This window comes from Durio zibethinus, chromosome 26, assembly GCF_047325235.1.
Source record: "Durio zibethinus cultivar Kanyao isolate XHJ-2024 chromosome 26, ASM4732523v1, whole genome shotgun sequence".
Lineage (NCBI taxonomy): Eukaryota > Viridiplantae > Streptophyta > Magnoliopsida > Malvales > Malvaceae > Durio > Durio zibethinus.
The window spans coordinates 3,918,939-3,930,675 of record NC_143187.1 but is presented as its reverse complement, the minus strand read 5'-3'; the positions used below and the strand labels follow the sequence as shown (position 1 = coordinate 3,930,675).

At 31.8% G+C, this 11,737-nt stretch overlaps 1 protein-coding gene and 1 long non-coding RNA gene across 2 annotated transcripts; both read left to right on the top strand.

Annotated features, from left to right (window-relative positions):
• The first annotated feature begins 380 nt into the window (after positions 1-380).
• LOC149511234 (G-type lectin S-receptor-like serine/threonine-protein kinase SD2-5) lies at positions 381-3,307 on the top strand. Its single transcript, XM_089755118.1, has one exon. The coding sequence runs from the start codon at positions 381-383 to the stop codon at positions 3,138-3,140; it is 2,760 nt and encodes a 919-aa protein (XP_089611244.1). The 3' UTR covers positions 3,141-3,307.
• An 817-nt stretch (positions 3,308-4,124) lies between these two features.
• Positions 4,125-7,712, top strand: LOC149511233 (uncharacterized). Its single transcript, XR_016334401.1, has 4 exons — positions 4,125-4,348; positions 5,561-5,729; positions 5,877-5,959; positions 7,369-7,712. It is a non-coding gene; the product is annotated as an uncharacterized LOC149511233 (long non-coding RNA).
• Positions 7,713-11,737: the final 4,025 nt, after the last annotated feature.

Below are 11,737 nucleotides of genomic sequence, written 5' to 3'. Positions count from 1 at the left end.
CACCGAAATTTTCGACTCTTGCATTTGTTGGGACCCTGCTTATTTGTTTCAATTTCCATCTAGTTCTTGAATATTTCCGTGTTAAATGACAAACATTCGATCAATAATTAGCTATTTACAAGTGTGCCTGTGAAAAACTAATGAAATTTCTGTCTCCAGAAAAATAGAGAAGTAGTGGAGGCGTGAGCTGATCTATGTCAGGCATTGCTAATCTTTCAGCACTTTGCCAGGAGTTTTGGATGAGACGAGCCTCTGGAAAATAAACCTTCTTTCATAGTTTTTCCAAGGCCCAAGACCCATAGTTTTACGCATGGCTTCGGCTTTTCTCTCCAGCTCGGCCTAAACTTGAGCTGAGGATTTCATGTTTGCAAGAAAATACTATGGCAGTGACACGTTTAATTCAACTTATTCTGTCCTTGATTAATTTTCCTTTCTTCCTCTATGCAGTTGAAACTGAATATGCCTCTGCTGAACTACCAAGCACCTGGATAAACAATGATTTCATATTAAGAGGAAGTGTAGACTTTGTTGACGGTTCAACTATTAGATCTGTACTTCTCAATACCAGCAATCCAGCAAATTTCCCAGCTTTCGGGTGTGGTTTTTACGGTCGTAGAACCACGAATGCCTTCTATTTTGCTGTTTTTGCTGTCGAAGCAACAAGTAATTCTACCATTATTCGGTCAGGCTCCCCACAAATACTTTGGATAGCCAACAGAGACAATCCTGTCAAGGAGAATGCCACACTTGAGTTCAGGGAAGATGGAAATTTGGTGCTATCTGACGCAGATGGTATGTTTGTATGGTCCTCGAATACATCAAACATGTTAATTAGTTATATGAAAATAACTGGAAATGGGACTCTTATGCTTGATTATTCCGAATCGGGTTCTTCTAACACCACGATTTGGCAATCTTTGGATTACCCCATAGATACATGGCTCCCGAATCAAAGAATACAGCAAGGGCAAAAGCTGATCGCCAGTGTCTCGGCATCAAATTGGACGCCGGGTCAGTTTTACTTGTCCTTTGCAAATGACAATCTATATGCTTTTATTCAGTCTAGTCCCCCACAGACATACCAGGAAGTCTTTGCTGAAGGTGAAGAATCCAAGCCATTTGGGACTGGAAGGCTTGAACTTGAAAATACAAGACAGACAATTGCAGCAAGTTACACTTCTGACACAGAAAATTTTCAGTTTCTGAAGTTAGATACAGATGGTCATTTGAGAGCCTACAAATGGGCTCAAGGAAATGCATCGGAAGTTGCTGACATCTTTTCAGACAAGCTTGGCATATGTGCATATCCGACTGTTTGTGGAGACTATGGGATCTGCTCAAACGAACGATGTAGTTGTCCTGTAGGAAATAACGGAGACACTAGCTATTTCAAGAAGTTGAATTTCAGTACTGGATGCAGAAGAGTCACCCCCCTGTCCTGCCAATCTAGTCATCTTCACTCATTTATAGAACTTCCTAACATTTCTTATTTTGGTTTTGTGGTAGCTATTCTCGATACGGACATTGAGAGTTGCAAACAAGCTTGTTTAAGGAATTGTTCTTGCAAAGCAGCTTTGTTTCACTACAATTCTAATAACTTGAGTGGCAACTGCTCCTTACCATCCCAGATTTTTTCATTGATGAGCACTTCACCAGTGCTCTTTCCTTACAACTCTACATCCTTCATAAAGGTGCAGAGATCAAGCCCTCCATCACTAAGTCCACCATCAACATTGGTTCCATCAAGCCCTCCATCACTAAGTCCACCATCAACATTGGTTCCATCAAGCCCTCCACCACTAAGTCCACCATCAACATTGGCTCCATCAAGCCCATCAAGCCCTCCATCACTGAGTCCACCATCAACATTGGTTCCATCTAGCCCTCCATCACTGAGCCCACCATCAACATTGGTTCCATCAAGCGCTCCATCACTAAGTCCACACTTGGCTCCATTGCCAAGTCCACCATTGACAAAAACGAAATCAATTCGGATTGAATTAATCATTGTACCTGTAGTTGCAGTTCTGATATTTACATGTATCCTAATTTGGGCATGTGTTCGCATCCTAAGAAAGAGGGGGTCCATAAAGGAAGAAGGAAGGAAGAAAACTGAAGATGACTGGGAGAAGTCATTGAATCTTGCAACAAATTTGCCAACAAGATTCAATTATGTAGATCTCAAATCTGCAACAGAAAATTTCAATAAAAGGATTGGGGGAGGAGGATTTGGATCAGTGTTTGAAGGGACTTTGCGTGACGGTACAAAAATTGCAGTCAAGCGCCTGGATCGTGTAGGTCAAGGTAGGAAAGAGTTTTTAGCAGAGGTGAAGACGATAGGCAGCATACATCATGTCAACTTGGTGAGATTAATAGGCTTTTGCATTGAAAATTCAAACAGGCTGTTGGTTTATGAGCATATGACTAATGGTTCTTTGGATAAGTGGATCTTCAACAAAAACTCAATTACAACACTTAAATGGGAAATCAGGAAGAAGATCATCCTTGATATTGCCAAGGGACTAGCATATCTTCATGAGGATTGTCGAATGAGAATAGCTCATTTAGATGTTAAGCCTGAAAACATTCTTCTAGATGACAGCTTTAATGCCAAGTTATCAGATTTTGGTTTGGCAAGGCCAATTGACAAGAGCCAAAGCCATGTTATAACTCAAATGCGAGGAACGAGAGGATATCTAGCCCCTGAATGGTTAAGCAGAAGGATAACAGAAAAGGTAGATGTGTACAGCTTTGGTGTTGTCATATTGGAAGTTGTTTGTGGAAGAAGAAATCTGGATTTCTCTCGGCCTGATGAAGATGACTATTTACTTTTGCCCATACTGAAACAAAAGGCAGAACAAAATCAACTTTTCGACATGGTCGATCATTGTATTGAAGGCATTCAGCAAAATGCAGAAGAAGCTGTCAAGATGATAAGGATTGCCATTTGGTGCCTGCAAAGTGATTATAACAGAAGGCCTTCAATGTCCAAGGTATGCAAGGTTTTGGAAGGTCTACTGACCATGGAACTTGTTTCTGATTATAGCTTTCTGACATCAACGGTAGTTGAAGCTCCAGCAGAAGTTATCATGGTACCTTCAAGTCTACAGCCAGCATCTGTCCTATCAGGACCCAGGTGATGAAAAAGCTACAAGGCACTTGGCAGGAAAGAAACTGATCTGGACCTAGGCTTAATCAATGTTGTTTCTTTGTTTTTTTTTTTCTCCCTTATGAGCAAAGTTGCTATCCCGTATTCATCCAATCATTCTCAAATTTATACAAATAACAAGTTTACTATTTACTAAAAGGTTGCAAAATCAAGTTTTTCAACCTGATAAACGACTTGCATTCAATGCACGCAGCAGAACAGAAGCTGGGCATAAGCCAGAAGTATTGTAATTTGGTGCTTGCAAAGTGTTTTTTTTTTTTTTAACAAAGAAGACTATTACTTTTGAGGATAGGACGGGATTGAAATTTAAATTTTAAATATAATAAATATTATTTTTAAAAATAATTACATAAATTAATTAAATTAAATCAATTTTATATATTTACAAAGTAATTGATTATACTAAATGACTTTGGATTTTCATTGTAATAAAGGTTTTAAAAAATCTAATTAATCAATATAGAACTTACTTTTGATTATGGCATTTCAACATTAACACTTGCTGTGGCACATTTAAGTTCACAAAATCATATATTAAAATTTTATATTACTGTTAATTTTAAGCCAATGAGTATATGATTATTTTAGTCAACTATATAAATTTTTTTTTTTTGCCAAATACTCAACTATATAATTAGTGCTATTAAAATTTTATATTATTATTTTAATATCATATATTATATATTAATTATATTAAAGAATATACAATTTTAATTGTGTTTATACAAAATCACATATGACATGATAAAAGTTTAGCATCAGAATCATATGCTTCTCCCCTCCAACTTCTAAATATAATTTTATAATTTTACTTAAAAAATATTTTTTTAACAAAAAATGTTGCAATTTAAGTATAAAAAGTTATATATATATATATATTAAAATTTTAAATTTCAAATTGGTTAAATACCAATAATAAAACCCAAAAATTAGCCTGGACTCAAAAAAAAAAAATGGTAGACATTTTGCCAAGCATTTCAGTCTTCAATTATTCTACAAGACGGTGCGTTTAGACCTCTCAATCAATTTCTTTCCGTTTCTCTATTTTCTCAGGGTCCGAACTGGATCATTTTAGTAAATAACTATTTTCAACTCCGTTCGTTGTTTCCGTCCCCACATCATCTGGCATTGATCTCAGCTTCTCTTCCACAATGCTGCTCCTCCCGCCTTTCTTTCCAGGTTTGACTGTTATTCTATGTTTGGTTCCGTAGAAAACATAAGAAAATAGAAAAAAAAAGAAATGTAAAAGAAAGAAAATGGAAGAAAACAATTTGATTTTGGCCATTTCATGCATTAATCTTTATTTGTTCGATTTTATATTTATTTTAATCTGATAATTTCAGTTTATATTATGAATTTGATATTACGATACGTATATAAAGGGCATTCGTCTAATAAATTTTGATGTGCTATGTTTCTATGAAAAAGGATTTTCTTTTAGGGAAGATAACTCTATTGTAATCTCTGTAGTGATTACTTCCCTGGGTTTTTGATTTCGTAGCTGGTAACATTGGGCTTACAATTTGGACAAAGCTCCTTTCCCCCTTCTCCTATATAATTGTCAGAGAAATAGGAAAATTATTCGTCATTGATATGAAAATTTGATATTATGGTTTTGAAATAAGTGTGCTATCTTTGTGACTTCCTTGAAGACTAGTGCATTTGGCAAAATATAGGATCTTAGGACTAGGTGAAGCTTCAAGCTTTGCAATTGGATCCATTATTTACTTGTTTTTTTTAATATCTCTTTTATACGGTTATTGCTATCCTATTTCAAGTGTTTGTAGCATATAGTTTCTTGTTATTATAATAAGAAATGGAAAAGGAAAAGGAAAGGGAAAGAAAGACCGTTAAGCTACGCGTTGCTTATATCTAGGGCTATAAATGATCTGAGCTTGAGTGATCACCATTTGCCCAAGCTTCGCTTGATCAAGCTTTCAGCTGACGCTAACTTTTTAAGTTAGGGCTTAGCTCTTTCACATAAAAGAGCTCCAGCTTGAGGAGCTTGAGCTTGTTAACTGGCTTTGAGAACTCTGTTAATTTGTGGTTTCACATCATTTTATTATAAATACTTATGGCAAAGCAAAATGAACATTCACATTGTCATTTCTATTCTAGTTATAACATAAAGGTAGCATAATATAAAAACTAAAAGTCAATTTTTTCCTTAGTAGACAAGTTCATCAGTGAGCCCGTAAACAAGTTACTGACTTGCTTAAACAAGCCAAGCACTCCTACGTTCAAGCTTGGCCTGTTTATTAAACAAGCTTGAGAATCAAGCTCCAGAGTGTTTATTAAAGTGATTAATGAGCTGATTGAGCTTTATTAAATCAATTTTGAGTAATTTCGAGCAGCTGTAGTCACTTACAATCATTTGATACTTTTTATCAGACAAAGAGTGGAAACAATTCTTGCATATCAACTATGGGCTAAAATTAATTTTGAACAAAGTTTACCGCTGTTGGTCTGTTACACGTGCCCGGCAAAAATCAAACAGGTGGCATTCAATACTCAACAGAAGCTTGCCATTGCTTTTTGGTAACACGGAATGTCCCATACTGTAAGTTCTGAATTTCATTCTTATAGTTTTGCATTCCATCTTGTGCAGAGCTCTTGTCTTGGCCGGCACCGAAAGCCCTTACAATTCTAGTTTTACCTCAGTAGTTCTTTGTAACATTTCCCTCATATTCTCTTTGTGTACTCTTAGATCAAAATTCACTGCTTTTGGTAGTTTTCCAGTGGGCTTTTAATGGATAAATTTAAGGCAATCTGCGACCATTGAAATCAAAGGTAAACATGTACTTCTGATTGTTATAAAAATTATATACCTATGGAAATTCATCTGACATTGCTTATAGACTAGCCTTAAGTATGAATAACAGATTACAGTGCATGAGATGAGTTAGTTGTGGACTGGTAGTTGCTTTTCACTCTTTTCCATGTCATTAATTTGAACTATCGAATTATAAGCCACAGCCATTATTCAAACAAAATACTGCTATCTGACAAGGATGACTGAGATTTGTAGTTGATGAATCTTATCATGTTAGGATTTTCTAAACAATGTGAAGTTTTCAGGTTTTGGCCTAACTTTAAGTTTAGACGGAATGCTAAGCTCTGGCTGTACCAGATTTCATTGAACAAAAATTCCATATTGAATATTTTTCTTCCACTGTTTCTCTTCTTTTGATTGGTTAACAATTTTGTAGTTGAAACCATAAACAAATTTAAATATACTTCCTTGCATTACATGGACAAAGAGATCAAAATTGAAATAATGACATACTTTTTTTCTGACAAATAGAATGCTAAAACCCATATGTACAATAGATTCAAAGATATGATTTCTAACTAAAAATGATAACGAAATCCTTGGCTGATAGCACTTCAACATGACTTGATCTATATAATTGGTTAATGTCAGTGTAAATTGGAGGAGAAACCAGTTCTGAGAATAGCTTGTTTAATTAGTTGCAGTTTGTTTGTAGTGCAAGGTATTGATATATCGCAGAGCCTTGTGCATAAATTTCACTATAGGTCACATATTCTATCTCAACTAACACCAACTGCATGCGTGCTCCACAGGTATAGTTAGTTCAATTACTTAGAATGGACAAATGATGCGGAGATACTCTTTCCCCTTGGAAACTTATATCACCTCAATAAGCATTTATGATTGAGTGACATAAAACTTTGCAGGCATCAATTGTCTTTCGTATGAAACCATGTCCTTGAAATTTTGCTAGCAATTATATTCCATTTAGTATTTTATTAGTTCAAATATTGCATGGCACCCTTTTGGTGGTAGGTTTTCACCTGACTTACAAAACCACCATTTCATCTACTCTTCAACAACTAACTGTCACTAGAGTTGGATAGGAAGTTAAAAGCCTTTTTCATAATATCATGATCTTGCAGACATTACGCTGCTTGTGTTTAAAGAGATCATTATGGCATCCTTATTTGACTCAATTCTCGATTGACATCCTCATATTGATTTTTTTTTTTTTAGCATGCCTATGGGATCAGTGTGTGATCCATCCAGTTTGCTTGGCATCTTAGAATTTGTAGTTACTGGAAATTTGTAATTTAATATGATCTCATCATTCTTAGCCTAGGCAAATTACTATATTGGAAGTTGTTCATTTATTTTGTGCTTAATTGCAAGAGTTCTTGTTTGTTGTATGATAATCTTGAAGACTCAAGAACACCTGGGAAGAAAGGAGGAGTTAAATGCTCACAACTGCCTTTGTTTCAGCTGATGAACCTATACCATCTTTCATCTCACATCTAACATCAATCTCTATTTTGCTGTCACTGAACTTGTAACTTTGCAAATCTTCTGTCATGAGGGGAAAAAGAAACCTTTTTTTCATTATTTTCAGATCTCTTACCTTAGTAATAGAATTGAAAAATAACATGTATTTAAAGACAGGACACAAATCAGAACTATAATGTAACTTTGCTTTGTTAAAGCAAAGAGATATGAGACTAAATCTCTATTGTTGAATGAAATTATAAACCAGGAAATGAATTACTGCAATTCTTGAAAGTATTTATCAGTTACTTTAAGTATGAACAATAGCAGTTGCTGTACTATTTGGGCATTATGCTTTCTTATTTGATTGTTAAATGCATCCTTTAATGATGTTTCTTTGCATGGGTTAGTCATGGTCAATTTTTTCATGGACCAATGTCACTTTGTCAACTTTTTATGAATAGCTTCTCCTTTTTTCCTTAAAATTTGCAAACTTTGCCTCTTTCTTGGGTAGCCATTTTCAATAATCTCATCATTCTATTATATATTTCCTAGCTTAACATTTTTTCTTTTTGAAATTGTCACACCTTTTCCCCAACTTTTTAAACTTGAGATTATCAGGATTTGAATCCTGATCATTGGGACTAAGAATTCAGTATTTTATCGACAGGGCACCACTTTATGAAATTTCTTATTTTTTTCATTTTGTATTTTTGCTCTCCAAAACTTGCATCGGAAGAATTCTATGCAAAAGACTTTAAAATTAAAAAAGCAAGATACTTTTGGTTGTTGCTTGTAAGTTTTCTTGGTTTTCTCCTTCTGCTTTCCCTAATAGATGATAGAAAAAAAAAAGTTAGGAATGTAGGATAAAAGAAGGATAAAGTAGAGAGAGAGAGAGAGAGAGAAACCTATAAGAAACCTCAAAACAATTAATACTCTAGTCTATTATTTTAAAATTTTTATGGGAACCATGTGATTGCTTCATATTGCTACCAGTCCTAACTACCAAAGCAGAAAAAAAAAATGAAAAAAGTTGATATATGTCCAAGTTGAATTGCAGATGAGCTTAATCATAACCCATATGCCACCAAAACTTTAATTATGGATGCTGCTGGCTCATTATAGCACCCCCATTAATTATATAAAATATATATATGTTTTTGAATAATATCAACTCGAATTAAGTTTCTATCATACCCATAAGCAATTGAAAACAGAAAAAAAAAAAAAAGTTCAATGTTTACTTAATGAAATTAATATCTATCTATAATCAACAACTGTATATAAAAGGTAACTACATAAAGATTTTTAAGGAATAATTATCTTTATGTTAATATTACTACTATTAAAATTTTTAAATAAATATTATTTATAAATAAATTTTCTAAAAAAAAAAAAGCGATTCCACCCAAAGTGAGGCAGCCTTCTAGTTAAAGATGATAATAACCTTAAGAATTAGATCAATTAGTAAAAGAAGTTTTTTTTTTTTTTTCTTTATGAATCGATTTCTGTGAAGAGCATTTTTTTAGTAAAATTTTAAATACATTAAATTTACGTCAAAGAGTGTATTTTTAAAATTATTTTAAATAAAATTAGGGTCAACAAAAATTTTAAATACTTCTAATCATATTTGAAAAATAATAACTCTAGCTTAATTTGGATTTTGTCTATAACTTTTCAATCTATATAACTCTTACAAGAGCTCCAAAGCAAAGAACATTGTTAGTTCAATCCAAAAGAAAAAAAAAAAGTTAGCTTTCCCAAAAGCTACATGGCATCCTTAGCTAAACCAAAATTTGTCTGTTATGAAGGGCCCCATATTCTTATACAATCTCTTATAAATAATACCATGCTGACATGGCCATGGGTTTACGCGGTGAAAGGAAATTCCTCTTTCTTCCCCTCCTTCTCTAACCTTGAGCTCGGTGTTTTAGTGAGTAACAAAGATAACAAATGCTTTTGAAAATTACTTTTCATTACTTTTCATTTTTCTTCTCAATGTCTTACAAAAACCCACTTGAAAATTTCAAAAGAAAATTTGATTTTGAAGAGAAAAAAATGGGGAAGGAAAAGGGGAGAGAAATTATTACTAAATAAATTTCTTTTTCCCATTGTCTCCATTACTATTATTTCTCTTTCCTCTTAAACTTTTTCAGACTTAGTGAAACCGAAAGTGGATTATTTGCCCAATCAGATTTCAGTTTGATGCTAACACATTGTCATTTAGAAGGGTGTCACTTTCCTTGGTAGCCAATTTTTTTTTTTTAAATAATTAGGAAATAGGAAGAATTGGCTTTAAAAGAGTAAAATATTATCTCATTCAAAGTATACAATTTTAAAGGATTAAAAGATTTTAATATTCATATTTTAATTTAATTTTTTAGCCATATTTGAAAGTAACAAACATATACTTTGTAGTATTTAATTATCATGATCATTCCAAGGCAATGGGTTTTTTTTTTTTTTTTTAAGCCAAAAGAAAAACTTCATTGAAAGCAAAATTTCATGCATAATGAGAATTATATGTTAAAGATTGAAAAGAAAATTACCTTTGCTTTGTCTTTGTTTTCATAATTTTTTATATAAAAAATATCAATTTTAAAATAAAAAATTATAAATATTAAAATTTAAAATTTTGTTTTTATATTTGATGGTGCTAGTCGTTGTAAAAAAAAATATTAGCATATAAATTTGTAATTATCTCCTAAAGTCTAAAGATTACAAGATTAAGAATTGACTAATTAAACCATGTTTGGAACATTGGGAGAGGGATTCTTTTTCAAAAATTTTGAAGGAAAATTCAACCCTTTAAATGATATAAAGACAAAAAAGAAATATAATAATAAATAATCACAATATAATATGAATTTTAATAATAAAAGAGCAAGAGACAACTTACACGGCTCACAAACTTCTCTCATATTATATTTTTTTGGCTTCTTAATTAATAAATGTACGGTTTGACTTTTACTATGGGTAAGCCGTTTCCTCTCTATCTGGCTCAGCTCAGCTCAGCTAAGCTAAGCTAATTTCTTTTTTTTTTAATGAAAATTTATTGATTTACAATCAATATGTTAAATTTAATCTATGATTTTCAATACTTCCTAACTTTTTTATTATATCATTTATGAATTTATTTTTTTATTAAAGACAAAAAACATAATTTATTAATTTTTTATAAGTTCTATGAGTGTAAAATGGATTGATTTAAAAATTAATAGGATACTAATTAATTAATCTTTAGAGAATATTGACACGCATCTTTTAGATTTGATTAATTGATTTAATTAATATTTAATTACTTGTTTCAGAAATTTTTTAATAGAGGTTTTATAATCTCTAGACCAGATTTGTTCATTTGTGTAGCTAAAAAAAAAAATGTATTCGGACCATTAGGTATGAAATTTACAGTAGTAAAGAAAAGTAGTTTTGATCATCTTAATTTGGAGGTAGCCCAAACAATGAATGAAAGCCGCCTTTAGGTCTATATGTTTATATATAAATTAATGAGAAATTATTTAATCCATTATCAATTAAATTTTAAATTTTAAACTTTACAAATAAACTTAACAGAGCAATTATATCTTTAGGTATGTATTAAAAAAACTAATTAATGTAAAGTCTTTTAATCTTACTTGTAAAATTAAAAATTAAATTGAGTTTATAAAAAAATCCCCAAATTAATTATTATTTATAGTATCAAAGAAAAATTATCTCTACTAGCAATGAGCTACAATTAATTGATAAATCAAAACTTTTGTTGAATTTCAAATATAATATATCAATTCAAAACTTTATTTAATTATTTATGTAATCACTTTTAAAAAATTTAATAAATTTTGAATTAAAATTTCAATAACCGTGACTGATTCTATTCGTAAACTAATATCCTCTTTAAAAAAAAGGTATATTCCTTGTTAGGCTTAACTGGTGATTTTTGCACACACATTTATTCTCTTTAATAATACATAAAATTAAATCATCAAACTTATAATGCACACTTCAATTTTACTATATTTTATTATAGTAATAATCAAGATTGTTGGCCAAATTACTGCAGTATTATTTCATAATAATATTCAAGGCTTTTGAATAATATATAAACCATGTGTTACGTATATCTTTTCCATATTCATCATGTCAAGATTTGAATTTAAAATTTTTTTAAATTAAAATCTCAAATTTTAACATATATATAAGTTTGAAGTGTCTTCAACAAATATAATTAAAAGATTATCATATGTTTTATTTTTTTAAATTTCTTGTTCCATATATGATGAAATAATTGAGCCAATGGTTGGAGCCGGCAA